General features: G+C 45.7%; 1 protein-coding gene across 1 annotated transcript in view; it reads right to left on the bottom strand.

Annotated features, from left to right (window-relative positions):
- The window catches only part of LOC128685844 (neural cell adhesion molecule 2-like), a 367,732-nt gene that overhangs the window by 95,201 nt on the left and 253,516 nt on the right, over positions 1-19,015 (bottom strand). Inside the window, exon 2 of the mRNA XM_053772544.2 lies at positions 11,065-11,200. Within this exon, the coding sequence (XP_053628519.2) occupies positions 11,065-11,200 (136 nt within the window). The remainder of the gene's footprint in view (positions 1-11,064; positions 11,201-19,015) is intronic.

Here is a 19,015-nt window from a genome sequence, read left to right as displayed (position 1 = left end):
AAGCCATGTTAATTACAGAGCGCCCGAAGAAAAACGACTAATTACTGGAATGTTATTTTCGTCTTCTTGAGTGGAGATCAACAGTACATAACTTGATAAATTAGACACATGTGCAACTCTTGGGTATCTTTAAAGATATCCTCAATAAAGATACCCAAGAGTTGCACATGTGTCTAATTTATCAACATGTCGGTTCTCTGAACCATTCATCTACAAAGTACATAACTTGAAAAACGAGCACACTTCCTGCTCATTATCAGTAAGCTGTAAACACCTAATTCTCAGGTGACCTATTTTTTTTCCTCCTGATCTCTGGTCTAAACACTTGAATTCTTTGGGATTCGTTTTAGACTCTCTGTTCCACTTTAATTTCATAGTCTCGTTTAACCTTTCATATTCCTTTCTTTATATCACTTTTAAGATTCTGATCCATTAGGTGATTCTCTCTCTCCTTATAATTCACCTTCAAATTCTTCTCTCTGAGGCGACTAAAATGCCGGGAGCAATGGGATAGTAACCTCTTCTCCTCTAGAATATACTAGACAACTGAGATGCTTGAATGTGCGTGGATGATGTGCGGATAGGAGAGATAATTGTGCAAGACAGGTATGCAATACCGACAAGATGAAAGTTAAGACACATGTGCAACATCTGGGTATCTGTATTGTAGACGTTTCGCCATCCAGTGGCTTTATCAATACAGATTCTTGGACATAATAAGAAAACAGAAGAACTATATACAAAAGGTGAGGTAATCAGTCCCTCAGCCTTGGAGGTGGTGTTTGGAGCACCGTGGTTGTAGAGATTCTGAAGCACAGGCTGATGTTGTAGGTTTGCCCGGTTTCCGGCCCGGGTCTTCTCCAGATGGCGACCCGGCGGTGGCCTCCCGGGCGGGGAGTGTCGTTCATCTTTCTTCTGTATTGTTTCTTGGGGCCCTCCGGTTGGAGGGTGACTTCTTCTGTCTTGCGGTGACTCCCCAAGTGGGAAGTATCTTCTCGTTTAGCATCTTCAGCAGCATAGGAGGGCGGAGGCAGCATTTACAGGATTCTTTTTGGAGCCACACCCCAGCTTTAGCAGGCAAGGAGACTGGCGCTTATATAGGCGTCAGTGGATAGGGACGTGTAGCAGACGAGGGCATAGTCACTGGTAGGTGGGATTCCCCAGTGGAAGTAGGTCCTACCCAAATTGATGGGTTAGTTGTAGTATCCGTGAAGGTGGTCATGTAGATGTCCTCTGAACTTTGCCCTCGTCTGCTACACGTCCCTATTCGGTGACGCCTCTATAAGCGCCAGTCTCCTTGCCTGTGCTTCAGAATCTCCACAACCACGGTGCTCCAAACACCACCTCCAAGGCTGAGGGACTGATTACCTCACCTTTTGTATATAGTTCTGTTTTCTAATTATGTCCTAGAATCTGTATTGATAAAGCCACTGGATAGCGAAACGTCTACTATAAAGATAACCAGATGTTGCACATGTGTCTTAACTTTCAAAGATATAATTACTAATGTTAGGAATGAAAAGAAGTTGGATGTCCAGGCTCTAAGCGAAACAAAGCTGAAGAGGGTAGGTGAGTTTCAGTGGGAAGAAATAAATAAGATTAAGTCAGGAGTATCTGAGAGAGTTAGAGCTAAGGAAGGGGTAGCAATAATGTTGAAGCATCAGTTATGGAAAGAGAAGAGGGAAAATAAATGTATAAATTCAAGGATTATATGGATTAAAATAAGGGTTGGATGCGAAAAGTGGGTCATAATAAGTGTGCATGTACCTGGATAAGAGAGGAGTGTAGATGAGACAGATTTTGGGAGATGTTAAGCGAGTGTTTAGGAACTCTTGAACCAAGTGAGAGAGTAATTGTGGTAGGGGTTCTAAATCCTAAAGTAGGAGAAACATTTAAAGAGGGTGTGGTAGGTAAATTTGGGGTGCCAGGTGTAAATGATAATGGGAGCCCTTTGATTGAATTTTGTATAGAAAGGAATTTGGTTATAGGTAATACATATATTAAGAAAAAGAGGATAAATAAGTATGTAAGATATGATGCAGGGTGTAATGACAGTAGCTTGTTGGACTAAGTACTGGCAGATAAAAGACTGTTGAGTAGACGTCAGGATGTACATGCTTATAGAGGGGTCACAGATATATCAGATCACTTTTTAGTTGTGGCTACACTGAGAGTAAAAGGTAGATGGGATACAAGGAAAAGAGAAGCAGCAGGTAAGAGAGAGGTGAAGGTTTATAAACTAAAGGTGGAGGATAAATGGGCTAGTGAGAGTATAGGCAACGGGGTCGAAGATGTATGGGGTAGGTTTAAAAATGTAGTGTTAGAGTGTTCAGCAGAAGTTTGTGGTTACAGGAAAGTGGGTGCGGGAGGGAAGAGGAGCGATTGGTGGAATGATGATGTAAAGAGAGTAGTAAGGGAGAAAAAGTTAGCATATGAGAAGTTTTTACAAAGTAGAAGTGATGCAAGGAGGGAAGAGTATATGGAGAAAGAGAGAGAGGTTAAGAGAGTGGTGAAGCAATGTAAAAAGCAAATGAGAGAGTGGGTGAGATGTTATCAACAAATTTTGTTGAAAATAAGAAAAAACTTTCGGAGTGAGATTAATAAGCTGAGGAAGCCTAGAGAACAAATGGATTAGATTGCTAAAAATAGGAGAGTTGTTAAATGGAGAGTTAGAGGTATCAGGAAGATGGTGGGAATATTTTGAGGAATTGTTAAATGTTGATGAAGATAGGGAAGCTGTGATTTCGTGTATAGGGCAAGGAGGAATAACATCTTGTAGGAGTGAGGAAGAGCCAGTTGTGAGTGTGGGGGAAGTTCGTGAGGCAGTAGGTAAAATGAAAGGGGGTAAGGCAGCTGGGATTGATGGGATAAAGATAGAAATGTTAAAAGCAGGTGGGGATATAGTTTTGGAGTGGTTGGTGCTATTATTTAATAAATGTATGGAAGAGGGTAAGGTACCTAGGGATTGGCAGAGAGCATGCATAGTTCCTTCATAAAAGAGTAAAAGAGAGTTCAAAATTATATGGGAATAAGTCTGTTGAGTATACCTGGTAAAGTGACAATAAGGCAGGAGGAGGTGCATTTCCTACTTAAATCGCTTGACCAAGAAAAGGCTGTGGGCCCAGACAAGTTGAGCCCAAGATTGTTGAGAAGATGTGCAGACCAGCTAGCAGCACCTCTAACTCGCATCTTTCAGCACTGCCTAGTACAGTGTAAATGGCCCTCTCTTTGGAAAGAGGCAAATGTAGTCCCTGTTCACAAAAAGAAGAGCAGAGCAGAAATCAGCAACTACAGACCAGTGTCACTCCTGTCAATCACTGGTAAGATCCTAGAGACAATAATCTCAAGACAAATGACAGAGTTTTTTGACTACCACTCACTACTTTGTGATCGTCAATATGGCTTCAGGAAAGGTTACTCTGCTGCTGATCTGTTGTTAAACCTCTCCACTAAGTGGCACCAGTCACTGGATGAATCCAAAGTCAGCTGTGTGGTAGCACTGGACATTGCTGGCGCTTTCGACCGGGTGTGGCACCAGGGCCTCTTAGCAAAACTTCAAGCACTGGGAATTGCAGGCTCTACGCTATGTCTCCTCAGTGATTACCTTCATGGTAGATCTCTAAGTGTAGCTCTCAATGGAACGGAATCAGCAAGACATCCTATTGGGGCAAGTGTTCCACAAGGAAGCGTGCTGGGTCCATTGTTATGGAATGTCTACTTCAACGACCTTCTTCATCTCATCTCAGAATCACATGCATATGCAGACGACTGTACACTGACATTCACTTTTCCTAGAGAAGAAATGCCAGCTGCTCTAAGCTACATCAATCACCAGTTGAGAGCTATATCAGCTTGGGGAAATAGATGGCAAGTAACATTTGCACCTGAGAAAACGCAAATGATGATCGTCTCTAGGCACCATGATGGTAATGCTGGTGCAGTAGTAAGGATGAACGGGAGGATGTTGGCACCTGGAGAAGAAGTTGATATCCTTGGGGTGAAATTTGACTCCAAACTAACCATGAAGAACCATGTTGTAAATCTTGCAAACAAGGCAGCCAGGAAGCTTACAGCACTTCGCCGTATCTCGCATCTGCTTGACAGTAGGGGTTGCAAGATCCTGTACGAGGCACAAGTACGCTCGCACCTTGAGTATGCTCCACTTTCTTGGTTTGCCTGCCCCCCCTCTCATCTGCGACTGCTTGACAGAGTAGAGAACATAGCAAGACGTCTCATCTCTCGCCTGGACCCATCCTGGATAGATCTGTCATTTCAGCAGAGCCTTCAACATAGGAGGGATGTGGGTGGCCTTACTGTTATGTACAAGGCCAATATTGTCAAAATACCACACTTGGATCCACTTCGAGGACAGCGTGAAACAAGCTTTTATGCCACAAGACGGGCAGAAAGCAGCAACTTCACTCTGGCTGTACCCTTCTCCAGAACATCACTCCATCTGAGATCATACATACCCAGGATGACTCGAGTATGGAACACATTCGTACAGGATAATGATGTCAACGAGATAAAGTCAGTTGATCAAATGAAAATGCTGGCCCACAGATGGCTCCAACTTCATCCTGTTTCCTACTTGTATGTCTCATAACAATAAAAATGCTTTCAAATGAGCTGATGTAGGTAACAGCTCTTAGCTTGCCAATAAAGTTAGAAATCCTTAACCTGTAAATAGCTGTCAATAAAGCTAGGGATCCTTAACCTTGTCAAACCCTGTGTAAAAAAAAAAAAGTGTTAAGAGTTATTATTGAAAGAATTAAGAGTAAGACGGAGAGTAGGATAACAGATGAACAAGGAGGCTTTAGGAAAGGTAGGGGGTGTGTGGACCAGGTGTTTAAGTGAAACATAAGTGAGCAGTATTTAGATAAGGTTAAAGAGGTTTTTGTGGCATTTACGGATTTGGAAAAGGCGTATGACAGGGTGGATAGGGGGGCAATGTGGCAGATGTTGCAGGTGTATGGTGTAGGAGGTAGGTTACTGAAATCAGTGAAGAGTTTTTACGAGGATAGTGAGGCTCAGGTTAGAGTATGTAGGAGAGGGAGATTATTTCCCAGTACACGTAGGTCTTAGACAAGGATGTGTGATGTCACCATGATTGTTCAATATATTTATAGACGGAGTTGTAAGAGAAGTGAATGCTAGGGTCTTGGCAAGAGGTGTGGAGTTAAAAGATAAAGAATGCTGATGACACTGTTCCTTTGGGAGATTCTGAAGAGAAGTTGCAGAGGTTGGTGGATGAATTTGGTAAGGTATGTAAAAGAAGAAAATTGAAAGTGAATATAGGAAATAGTAAGGTGATGAGGATAAAAAAAATTAGTTAAGGAAAGATTGCATATCAGGTTGGAGGGAGAGAGTATGGAGGAGATGAATGTATTCAGATATTTAGGAGTGAATGTATCAGCAGATGGGTCTATGAAAGATGAGGTGATTTATAAAACTGACGAGGGGAAGAAGATGAATATTGCACTGAGGAGTCTGTGGAGACAAATAACTTTGTCCATGGAAGCAAAGATGGGAATGTTTGAGATTATAGTTATACCAACGCTCTTATTTAAGTGTGAAGCATGGGTGATGAATGTTGCAACAAGGAGAAGGCTGGAGGCAGTGGAGATGTCATGTCTGAGGGCAATGTGTGGTGTGAATATAATGCAGAGAATTCGTAGTTTGGAAATTAGAAGGTGTGGGATTACCAAAACTGTTGTCCAGAGGGCTGAGGAAGGGTTGTTGAGGTGGTTCGGACATCAAGAGAGAACGCAACAAAATAGAATGACTTCGAGAGTGCATAAATCTGTAGTTGGGGGGAGGCGGGGTAGAGGTCGGCCTAGGAAAGGTTGGAGGGAGGGAGTAAAGATGGTTTTGTGTGCGAGGGGCTTGGACTTCCAGCAATCATGCGTGAGCGTCTGAAGGGATTCAGAAAAACCGTCAGGCCGTACTGGAGCCTGGAGATGGGAAGTACAGTGTCGACACTCCGAAGGAGGGATGTTAATGTTGCAGTTTTGTAACTGTAGTGTAAGCGCACCTCTGGCAAGATAGTGATGGAGTGAATGATGGTGATTTTTTTTTTTCATTTTCGGGCCACCCTACCTTGGTGGGAAACAGCCGATGTGTAAATAAAAAAATATTTATAAATTTGGAGCTGTACCATTTATTATAATTTCAGTCTGAAAACATTTATACTTTAGAAGAGTCAAATTCTCAGATCTCATTTGTCAGATCTTCGTCGAAAGCCTCAATACCCAGATAACTCCGGTCATTACTAGACAGTTCCCAAAGCTCGTTATAACCCGCAGAACAAAACTCTGGGACCTTTACTGCATCATTGTTAGCACAGTACAAGTTGATATTAAAGACAGTAAATTTGTAATATCTTGTTCCACCCTTTTTTTCGAACTCTAGATTACACACTAAGTCTCTTGTTTTGCCAACACTAAGTCACGCAGGTTTATTCCCTCTGGTTGGTTCTGGAACAAATGCTTCCAAAAACAATCCTTAACTATTTCCAGGAAGTGGCTTGGACTCTAAAATTCCCGTTCAAAGCATTCCAGTTAATTGAAATCCTCAAGAATTACTACGTTATCGTGGCTCGAAGCCTCAACTGTTTCCTGCCAACATGTTTTCCCCAGCTGGGTCCTTATACAGGATCGTAGGACGGTATAGCTCACCTAAAATCATCTTCTCAAACTTATACTTGTTCCTTCAGTCTTTAGTGTTTACTGTGGCAATTTAAGTTATTTCGGACGTATAGTGCCATCCTCAGTCCACTTCCAGTTATCTATAATAACGTGGAACAACGTTAACCCCGGAATGTTGCACTCGGAGAGGTGCAACAGTCGTAGGAGGTATTATATACGTCTCCTACGATTGTTTTACCTCTCCTGCCTACAGTATATTAGCCACTTCTTCGCACATATGCTGCATTCTTTTCAAGACTGATGGACTGACTACATCGACTCAGTGCTGAGGGACTGATTACCTCGAACTCCTCTTCTCCACCATTCTCCTTTGTATGGACTGATGAAGCCACTGTGTTAAGAAACGTTTCCTCAAAGATACCCGAGTGTTGCATGTGTGTCTAATTTATCAGACCATTAACTACTCACACATATTGTATACTGTACCAGCCATGTTATTGTCCCTTTCTATTCCTCTCGTTATCTCTGTTTACATAATAAAACCCAAAAAACTCTTTCTTGTATATATTTTCCTTGTTCATCTTTGCCTTTCTTCCTTTTCTCTATCATCGCTTTGTGGACAAGATGTTAGAAGCAACCAACAACACACTAGTAATTAATAATCTTGTGAGACAGTGAGACATGAAGACCAATTCTGCCTTACGTCTCTTAAGAGTTTCTTACAAGAGGGCCTAGCAGGGAATGTGATCCTCACTCACACATGTCTCCAAGCTCCACTCATACACGTCTCCAAGTTCCACTCATACACGTCTCCACGCTCCACTCATACACGTCTCCAAGTTCCACTCATACACGTCTCCAAGCTCCACTCATACACGTCTCCAAGCTCCACTCATACACGTCTCCAAGTTCCACTCACACATGTCTCCAAGCTCCACTCACACACGTCTCCAAGCTCCACTCACACACGTCTCCAAGCTCCACTCATACGTCTCCAAGCTCCACTCACACACGTCTCCAAGCTCCACTCATACACGTCTCCAAGCTCCACTCACACACGTCTCCAAGTTCCACTCATACACGTCTCCAAGTTCCACTCACACACGTCTCCAAGCTCCACTCACACACGTCTCCAAGCTCCACTCACACACGTCTCCAAGCTCCACTCACACACGTCTCCAAGCTCCACTCACACACGTCTCCAAGCTCCACTCACACACGTCTCCAAGCTCCACTCACACACGTCTCCAAGCTCCACTCATACACGTCTCCAAGCTCCACTCACACACGTCTCCAAGCTCCACTCATACACGTCTCCAAGCTCCACTCACACACGTCTCCAAGTTCCACTCATACACGTCTCCAAGTTCCACTCACACACGTCTCCAAGCTCCACTCATACACGTCTCCAAGTTTCACTCATACACGTCTCCAAGCTCCACTCATACACGTCTCCAAGCTCCACTCATACACGTCTCCAAGCTCCACTCACACACGTCTCCATGCTCCACTCATACACGTCTCCAAGCTCCACTCATACACGTCTCCAAGCTCCACTCATACACGTCTCCAAGCTCCACTCACACACGTCTCCAAGCTCCACTCACACTTAAAATGATCATTCAACACCATTACTATTAATTACTTACTCGACCACTACTAACACTAACACTATAACTGCTACTCTCGTTACTGTATCTAAACTGTTAATACTAGCATCACTACTTAATGCTAATACCATTAAACACCAGCTATTTAACTCCTGGTACTATTTTTATTCACTACTACTACTACTACTACTACTACTACTACTACTACTACTACTACTACTACTGCCTTTCAGAAGGTCTGCCTATATTTACCATGTATCCATACACAGGCTTAATGAAGTTCCTGGTGAGAGAAACGTTGCCACAATAACCGTCATATAAGTTACACAAGTATTCATTTACCTAACATAATGTGGGAAGTCTTAGCAAACACTGAACATTATAATTACCAACTTTGTGACCGCAGCAACAAGTCACCACTACCGCCACCAATATCACTATCACCACTGCCAAACATTTCTTCGATGCGACTAACACAACCAAAGTCTTCCTAACCACACCGACAAATATTTTCTAACTACAACCAACAGCACAAATTCCACAACTGTCACCTTCGCCACCACAGGCAGGTTATAATCCACTTTCTAAGACCATACTGTCTTAAGAGGCAGTCACTTTCCCCTTCTACACGCCCACCACTATAAACTCTCTGCCAACACTGGCAGACAGCTGCCACCAACGAGCAGGAAAACACTGGTAATCCCAGAGCTCAGCAGAGGAGGCAGAAAGTCGCGGAAAATCCTCTAGAGAATGTCTCCGTTACTTTCGCTTTACTGAGAGTAAGTCCAGGGTAAGTCCAGTAGCTGAGAGAGATTGACTGACTTCTCCAGTTGGGGTTTAAAACCAGTCTACTACAGGAGGGTCATTAAGGTTGAACGTTACCTGTTTACCACCAGTCAAGAATGCTTTAATTCCTTTAAAAGGAATTTAAGTAACCTCTCAGTGTATATCCACAGAGAGGCATACATCTCTTCGTGTATATATATATATATATATATATATATATATATATATATATATATATATATATATATATATATATATATACATACATATATATATATATGCCGTGCCGAATATGTAAAACTGGTCAATTAGCAAGAACTCATTTAAAATTAAGTCCTTTCTAAAATTTTCTCTAATACGTTTAAAGATATATTTTTTTCATTAATGTTGATGTAAAAATTTATAATTTTGCACCAAAAGGAACTTAGAAAACTTACCTAACCTTATTATAACAAGAGCAATTTATTTTAGCCTAACCCAACTAAATGTATTTTAGATTTGTTTACAATAATTTAATACTAAACAAACACAGTGAAATATTTTTTTTTCGTTAGGTTCAGAATGATTTTGGCGAAATTATTGCATACACAAATTTTCTCTTGTCCTATATGGCAAGATGAGCGTTGCTATTTAAGCCAAGATCGCAAGTTCTGCCTATTCGGCACGACATATATATATATATATATATATATATATATATATATATATATATATATATATATATATTATCACACCGGCCGATTCCCACCAAGGCAGGGTAAAAAGAAAAACTATATATATATATACACTACAGTTTTTAAACTATATAGAGTGCAGGCACTGTACTTCCCATCTCCAGAACTCATATATATGTATACTAATAACACTGCACTAGCCAGAGACTCGAACCCATGTTGTACTGGCCCGCCTCATGGTGAGCGAGAACCAAATGATGCTTTAAAACCCACAGGATCACGAAAAGGATTTGGTGGTCCTGTGGGTTAAGGTGTCATGTGGTTCTCGCTCCCCATAAAGCAGGCCAGTACAACATGGCTTCGAATCCTTGGCTACCGCAGTGTTGTTATTGATTAATACCAATATATATAAACATATTGTTTCTGTGAGTGTTATGATATCTGGAGACTTCTCCTCGATTCTTTCATGCCACTCCTCACATTTATTTGTTATTCCTTCCTCATTCGTATACCAAACCTTCAACTGCTTTTCTAAAACTGTGGTCTGAGGGATATGTTGAGGAAGTGGGAAACCTGGCGAAGAACTATGGCGGTTTGCTGTGGTAAACTCATATATTTTTGTTTGGTCGTTTGTATGTGTGTGTGTACTCGCCTATTTGTACTCACCTATTTGTGGTTGTAGGGGTCGAGTCACAGCTCCTGGCCCCGCCTCTTCGCTGATTGCTACTAGGTCCTCTCTCTCCCTGCCCCATGAGCTCTATCATACCTCGCCTTAAAACTATGTATGGTTCCCGCCTCCACTACGTCACTTTCTAGGCTATTCCTCGGCCTAACTACTTTATGACTGAAGAAATACTTCCTAACATCCCTTTGATTCATCTGAGTCTTCAACTTCCAATTGTGACCTCTTGTGTCTGTGTCCCCTCCCTGGAACATCCCGTCTTTGTCCACCTTGTCTATTCCACGCAGTATTTTATATGTCGTTATCATGTCTCCCCTGACCCTCCTGTCCTCCAGTGTCGTCAGGCCGATTTCCCTCAACCTTTCTTCGTAGGACAATCCCCGTAGCTCTGGGACTAGTGTGTGTGTGTGTGTGTGTGTGTGTGTGTGTGTGTGTGTGTGTGTGTGTGTGTGTGTGTGTGTGTGTGTGTGTGTGTGTGCGCGTGCGCGTGTGCGCGTTTCACTGTCGTAAATAAAAACATTAAAAAAATAATGAACTCCAATGAAAGGGATTTCGTATAACGTTATTTTTAGCTTAGATATAATAGTATCGTCCTAACACCGTCATACGAGAGTCAAGCCTTAAACATACTACTAGCTGGTAACAATGTTGATGTTGTTAGGTACCTGTAGATAGGAGCACCAACACCATCCTTGTACCAGAGTACCAGCACAACACGGTCACTGGAGTCTGCTGTCACCACGTCACATGGCATCTCTGCTCGACCTCCCTTCACCACGTCAGTCATGAACAGCGGCCCAGCTAAAAGGGGAAGAAAGAACATGTTAATATGTGTACAAACTTCTAAATTAAACGGTGTATTTTGTACTGTGTTCATGTGTATTGAGGATTAGAAGGACATAGGAAAGGAGGAACACTACGGCAGGCCTACTGGCCCATACTAGGCAGGTTCTTCTCATGCAAAAACTCACTAACAAAAATATTAACCAGGTCTAAGCTTTGCCTTTCAACTTATTGATCGACTTTATTAATTTCCATTTCCAAATAATAATTATTCTTGAAGCTGTGTATAGTGTCTGTCTTCCCACCACCTCTCTATCTAGCACTCACTGCTCGCTTACCGTGCTAAGACTAAAGAAGTACTTCCTAACAGTCCTGAGTTATACTTGCTATGTGTGTCCCCTGGCTCCCTAAACCCGTACCTAAGGATTGGCCGCACATTCTCTCTCTCTCTCTAGTCCAGTAAGTATCTTGTACGACACGATCATATCCCCCAAGTTGCTGCTCATAGTATTACAAGTCTGATCATCGTAGATCTTTCCTCAGAATCAAATACACTCGGTTATATCACCAGTTTTGTTAGAAACTGCCAATATTCATCAGGAAAATGTTCACGGAGCCGAACACTCCTCCAGGCTGAGGGACTGACAACCTCAAATACATTGTCTCCAAGGCTGATGGACTGATCACATTATCTCCATTTCACTATATCTGCTGAACTGAATTTGACTGAAGAAACATAATAAGTAAGCGAAACGTTTCCAGGCTCCTCCAGGCTGAGGGACTGACAACCTCAAATACATTGTCTCCAAGGCTGATGGACTGATCACATTATCTCCATTTCACTATATCTGCTGAACTGAATTTGACTGAAGAAACATAATGAGTAAGCGAAACGTTTCAAAAATAAAGATATCTGTTACACGTGTGTTTAAGTCAGCTTGTCAGACTGTGTAACATGAGGAAACGCGGCAGCGCTGCGTGGCCCTAGTGAGTTTAGCGCTTCCTTATAATAATATTGAGCAGCCAAGTGCTGCCTGAGTGCTGACGATGCTGCCTCCAAGATGGTTCTAGTGCTGACGATGCTGCCTCCAAGATGGTTCTAGTGCTGACGATGCTGCCTCCAAGATGGTTCTAGTGCTGACGATGCTGCCTCCAAGAAGGTTCTAGTGCTGACGATGCTGCCTTCAAGATGGTTCTAGTGCTGACAACGCTGCCTCCAAGATGGTTCTAGTACTGACGACGCTGCCTCCAAGATGGTTCTAGTGCTGACGATGCTGCCTCCAAGATGGTTCTAGTGCTGACAACGCTGCCTCCAAGATGGTTCTGCTGACGATGCTGCCTCCAAGATGGTTCTAATGCTGACGATGCTGCCTCCAAGATGGTTCTAGTGCTGACGATGCTGCCTCCAAGATGGTTCTAGTGCTGACGAGGCTGCCTCCAAGATGGTTCTAGTGCTGACGAGGCTGCCTACAAGATGGTTCTAGTGCTGACAACGAAGATGCTGCTGACGACGCTTCCAAGATGGTTCTAGTGCTGACGACGCTGCCTCCAAGATGGTTCTAGTGCTGACGATGCTGCCTCCAAGATGGTTCTAATGCTGCCTGCCTTCAAGATGGTTCTAGTGCTGACAACGCTGCCTCCAAGATGGTTCTAGTACTGACGACGCTGCCTCCAAGATGGTTCTAGTGCTGACGATGCTGCCTCCAAGATGGTTCTCGTGCTGACAACGCTGCCTCCAAGATGGTTCTAGTGCTGACGACGCTGCCTCCAAGATGGTTCTAGTGCTGACGACGCTGCCTCCAAGATGCTTCTAGTGCTGACGACGCTGCCTCCAAGATGGTTCTAGTGCTGACAACGCTGCCTCCAAGATGGTTCTAGTGCTGACGACGCTGCCTCCAAGATGGTTCTAGTGCTGACGACGCTGCCTCCAAGATGGTTCTAGTGCTGACGATGCTGCCTCCAAGATGGTTCTAGTGCTGACGATGCTGCCTCCAAGATGGTTCTAGTGCTGACGATGCTGCCTCCAAGATGGTTCTAGTGCTGACGATGCTGCCTCCAAGATGGTTCTAGTGCTGACGACGCTGCCTCCAAGATGGTTCTAGTGCTGACGAAGCTGCCTCCAAGATGGTTCTAGTGCTGACGACGCTGCCTCCAAGATGGTTCTAGTGCTGACGATGCTGCCTCCAAGATGGTTCTAGTGCTGACGATGCTGCCTCCAAGATGGTTCTAGTGCTGACGATGCTGCCTCCAAGATGGTTCTAGTGCTGACGATGCTGCCTCCAAGATGGTTCTAGTGCTGACGACGCTGCCTCCAAGATGGTTCTAGTGCTGACGACGCTGCCTCCAAGATGGTTCTAGTGCTGACGATGCTGCCTCCAAGATGGTTCTAGTGCTGACGATGCTGCCTCCAAGATGGTTCTAGTGCTGCCTCCAAGATGGTTCTAGTGCTGCCTCCAAGATGGTTCTAGTGCTGCCTCCAAGATGGTTCTAGTGCTGCCTCCAAGATGGTTCTAGTGCTGCCTGCAAGATGGTTCTAGTGCTGCCTGCAAGATGGTTCTAGTGCTGCCTGCAAGATGGTTCTAGTGCTGCCTGCAAGATGGTTCTAGTGCTGCCTGCAAGATGGTTCTAGTGCTGCCTGCAAGATGGTTCTAGTGCTGCCTGCAAGATGGTTCTAGTGCTGCCTGCAAGATGGTTCTAGTGCTGCCTGCAAGATGGTTCTAGTGCTGCCTGCAAGATGGTTCTAGTGCTGCCTGCAAGATGGTTCTAGTGCTGCCTGCAAGATGGTTCTAGTGCTGCCTCCAAGATGGTTCTAGTGCTGCCTCCAAGATGGTTCTAGTGCTGCCTCCAAGATGGTTCTAGTGCTGCCTCCAAGATGGTTCTAGTGCTGCCTCCAAGATGGTTCTAGTGCTGCCTCCAAGATGGTTCTAGTGCTGCCTCCAAGATGGTTCTAGTGCTGCCTCCAAGATGGTTCTAGTGCTGCCTCCAAGATGGTTCTAGTGCTGCCTGCAAGATGGTTCTATGAACCAAGTTCATTACTTAAAGGAATGTTTAGACTGTTGAAATATCTTTTTATACTATGTCGACGAGGTCTACTGTGTCCAGGTGACGTGCTTGTCTACACCAGGTGACGTGCTTGTCTACACCAGGTGACGTGCTTGTCTACACCAGGTGACGTGCTTGTCTACACCGTCACACCTGCCAGTGTTGTCTACACCGTCACACCTGCCAGTGTTGTCTACAGCGTCACACCTGCCAGTGTTGTCTACACCGTCACACCTGCCAGTGTTGTCTACACCGTCACACCTGCCAGTGTTGTCTACAGCGTCACACCTGCCAGTGTTGTCTGCAGCGTCACACCTGCCAGTGTTGTCTACAGCGTCACACCTGCCAGTGTTGTCTGCAGCGTCACACCTGCCAGTGTTGTCTACAGCGTCACACCTGCCAGTGTTGTCTACAGCGTCACACCTGCCAGACAGTGTTGTCTGCAGCGTCACACCTGCCAATGTTGTCTACAGCGTCACACCTGCCAGACAGTGCTGACTGCAGCGTCACACCTGCCAGTGTTGTCTGCAGCGTCACACCTGCCAGTGTTGTCTACAGCGTCACACCTGCCAGTGTTGTCTACAGCGTCACACCTGCCAGTGTTGTCTACAGCGTCACACCTGCCAGTGTTGTCTACAGCGTCACACCTGCCAGTGTTGTCTACAGCGTCACACCTGCCAGTGTTGTCTACAGCGTCACACCTGCCAGTGTTGTCTACAGCGTCACACCTGCCAGTGTTGTCTACAGCGTCACACCTGCCAGACAGTGTTGTCTGCAGCGTCACACCTGCCAGTGTTGTCTACAGCGTCACACCTGCCAGACAGTGCTGACTGCAGCGTCACACCTGCCAGTGTTGTCTGCAGCGTCACACCTGCCAGTGTTGTCTGCAGCGTCACACCTGCCAGTGTTGTCTGCAGCGTCACACCTATCAGTGTTGTCTGCAGCGTCACACCTGCCAGTGTTGTCTGCAGCGTCACACCTGCCAGTGTTGTCTGCAGCGTCACACCTGCCAGTGTTGTCTGCAGCGTCACACCTATCAGTGTTGTCTGCAGCGTCACACCTGCCAGTGTTGTCTGCAGCGTCACACCTGCCAGTGTTGTCTGCAGCGTCACACCTGCCAGTGTTGTCTGCAGCGTCACACCTGCCAGACAGTGTTGTCTGCAGAGTCACACCTGCCAGTGTTGTCTGCAGCGTCACACCTGCCAGTGTTGTCTGCAGCGTCACACCTGCCAGTGTTGTCTGCAGCGTCACACCAGACAGTGTTGTCTGCAGCGTCACACCTGCCAGATAGTGTTGTCTGCAGAGTCACACCTGCCAGACAGTGCTGACTGCAGCGTCACACCTGCCAGACAGTGTTGTCTGCAGAGTCACACCTGCCAGACAGTGCTGACTGCAGCGTCACACCTGCCAGACAGTGCTGACTGCAGCGTCACACCTGCCAGTGTTGTCTGCAGCGTCACACCTGCCAGTGTTGTCTACAGCGTCACACCTGTCAGTGTTGTCTGCAGCGTCACACCTATCAGTGTTGTCTGCAGTGTCACACCTGCCAGTGTTGTCTGCAGCGTCACACCTATCAGTGTTGTCTGCAGTGTCACACCTGCCAGACAGTGTTGTCTGCAGTGTCACACCTGCCAGACAGTGTTGTCTGCAGCGTCACACCTGCCAGACAGTGTTGTCTGCAGCGTCACACCTGCCAGACAGTGTTGTCTGCAGCGTCACACCTGCCAGACAGTGTTGTCTGCAGCGTCACACCTGCCAGACAGTGTTGTCTGCAGTGTCACACCTGCCAGACAGTGTTGTCTGCAGCGTCACACCTGCCAGACAGTGTTGTCTGCAGTGTCACACCTGCCAGTGTTGTCTACAGCGTCACACCTGCCAGTGTTGTCTTCAGCGTCACACCTGCCAGTGTTATCTGCAGCGTCACACCTGCCAGTGTTGTCTTCAGCGTCACACCTGCCAGTGTTGTCTTCAGCGTCACACCTGCCAGTGTTGTCTGCAGCGTCACACCTGCCAGTGTTGTCTACAGCGTCACACCTGCCAGTGTTGTCTGCAGCGTCACACCTGCCAGTGTTGTCTGCAGCGTCACACCTGCCAGTGTTGTCTTCAGCGTCACACCTGCCAGTGTTGTCTGCAGCGTCACACCTGCCAGTGCTGTCTGCAGCGTCACACCTGCCAGTGCTGTCTGCAGCGTCACAATGTCTGGTCTTATTCTTCATCTCATTACACATGTCAGGATTGAATTAAGTTGTCGTTTTTCCTCGGATCAAACTGGATTGTTTCCGGTTCCTCAGTGATTGTATTACTCTCGTGGGTATAATTACCCCCTCACACACACACGCACGCGAACACACACACCCACAGACACACAGACACACACACACATACACACACACACCCACAGACACACACATACACACACACACACACACACACACATACACACACACACACACACACACACACACACATACACACACACACACACACACACACACAGACACACACACACACACACACACACACACATACACACACACACACTCCATGGGAAGGAACTAAAACACATCAGAGGATGTAATGGGAGTCACAGTGGGAGGTGGAAAGGGAGAGATCCGTGTTTGTCTATGGGCTAGACGAAGCTAAAGGGAAAACTTATGATGAAAGAAAGCAGGAGGAGAAAAAAGCAATTGAAGACATCATGAAGGTGATAGGCGAGGGGGATATGACCCAGGTGGCAAATTTTCGGAGAATTGGGTGGTTCACAAAGAAAAGGAATCGGCCTCTCAAAGTAATTTTCAAGGCAGAATCAACCCGAACCATGATCCTGCAGGAGAAAGCACGGCTGAGAGGCAAGCAGGAGTTCCGGAGTGTGTACCTCGACCGAGACAGAACACAGGACGAAAGGAAGACAATGAAAGAGAGAGTTCAAAAACGAAAGAAGAAATGGGAGGAAATGAAAAAGGAGAGCAGAATAACCCAGGATCAAATGGAAGGACAAGCGCACCCCCCAGAAACACCTGCAGAAGGACTCCAGCCACGACACCCCCAAGGCAACTGAACAATCCAAACCAACCATCACACACCGATCCCTCTGTTTCCACCCCCCGCACCACAGTTACAGTATTAGAACAGAAGTTGAAGGTTTGGTACACAAATGCAGATGGATTAACGAATAAACATGAGGAATGGCAAGAAAGAATCAATGAGAAGTCCCCAGACATCATAGCAGTTACAGAAACAAAACTCATGGAGACAATAACAGATGCAATCTTCCCACCAGGATACCAGATCATGAGGAAAGATAGAAGGGGCAGGGGGGGAGGTGGGGTTGCTCTGCTCGTAAAAAACAGATGGAAATTCGAGAAAATGGAAGGAATAGATGAGACGGGAGAAAGAGACTACATAGCAGGTACACTTCAGTCTGGGGAACACAAAGTGGTCATTGCAGTGATGTATAACCCACCACAGAACTGCAGGAGGCCAAAAGAGGAATATGAAGAGAGCAACAGAGCAATGGTGGACACACTTGCTGAGGTGGCAAGAAGAGCTCACTCCAGCAGAGCAAAGTTGCTGGTTATGGGGGATTTCAACCACAGGGAGATTGACTGGGAAAACCTGGAGCCACATGGGGGTCCCGAAACATGGAGAGCCAGGATGTTGGACGTGGTGCTGGAAAACCTCATGCACCAACATGTTAAGGACACTACCAGAGTGAGAGGGGAGGATGAACCAGCAAGATTGGACCTTGTGTTCACCCTGGGCAGCTCAGACATTGAGGACATCAAGTATGAGAGTCCCCTAGGAGCTAGCGACCACGTGGTTCTGTGCTTTGAATACATAGTAGAGCTGCAAGTGGAGAGAATAACAGGAGTAGAATGGGAAAAGCCTGACTATAAAAGAGGGGACTACATAGGGTTGAAGAACTTCCTGCGGGAGGTCCAGTGGGACAGAGAACTGGCAGGAAAGCCAGTAAATGAAATGATGGAATATGTAGCAACAAAATGCAAGGAGGCAGTGGAAAGGTTCATTCCCAAGGGCAACAGTAACAAGGGGAAGACCAGAACAAGCCCCTGGTTTACCCGACGGTGTAAGAAGGCAAAAACAAAGTGCAATAGAGAATGGAAAAAGTACAGAAGACAGAGAACACACGAAAATAGGGAGATCAGTCGCAGAGCCAGGAATGAGTACGCACAGGTAAGGAGGGAGGCCCAGCGACAGTATGAAAATGACATAGCATCGAGAATCAAGACTGACCCGAAACTGTTGTATAGCCACATCAGGAGGAAGACAACAGTCAAAGACCAGGTGATCAGATTAAGGACAGAAGGTGGAGAACTCACAAGAAATGATCAGGAGGTATGTGAGGAGCTGAACAGGAGATTTAAGGAAGTTTTTACAGTAGAGACAGGAAGGGCTGTGGGAAGACAGCACAGAAGGGAACATCAAGAGGGAATATACCAACAAGTGTTGGATGACATACGAACAACTGAGGAGGAGGTGAAGAAGCTCTTAAGTGACCTTGACACCTCAAAGGCGATGGGACCGGACAACATCTCCCCATGGGTCCTTAGAGAAGGAGCAGAGATGCTGTGTGTGCCTCTAACCACAATCTTCAACACATCCCTTGAAACTGGGCAACTACCTGAGAAATGGAAGACAGCTAATGTAGTCCCCATATTTAAGAAAGGAAACAGAAACGAGGCACTAAACTACAGACCTGTGTCTCTGACATGTATTGTGTGCAAAGTCATGGAGAAGATTATCAGGAGGAGAGTGGTCGAACACCTGGAA

The sequence above is a fragment of the Cherax quadricarinatus genome, unplaced genomic scaffold (assembly GCF_038502225.1).
Source record: "Cherax quadricarinatus isolate ZL_2023a unplaced genomic scaffold, ASM3850222v1 Contig10, whole genome shotgun sequence".
NCBI lineage: Eukaryota > Metazoa > Arthropoda > Malacostraca > Decapoda > Parastacidae > Cherax > Cherax quadricarinatus.
This window is presented reverse-complemented; position numbering and strand designations above follow the sequence as displayed.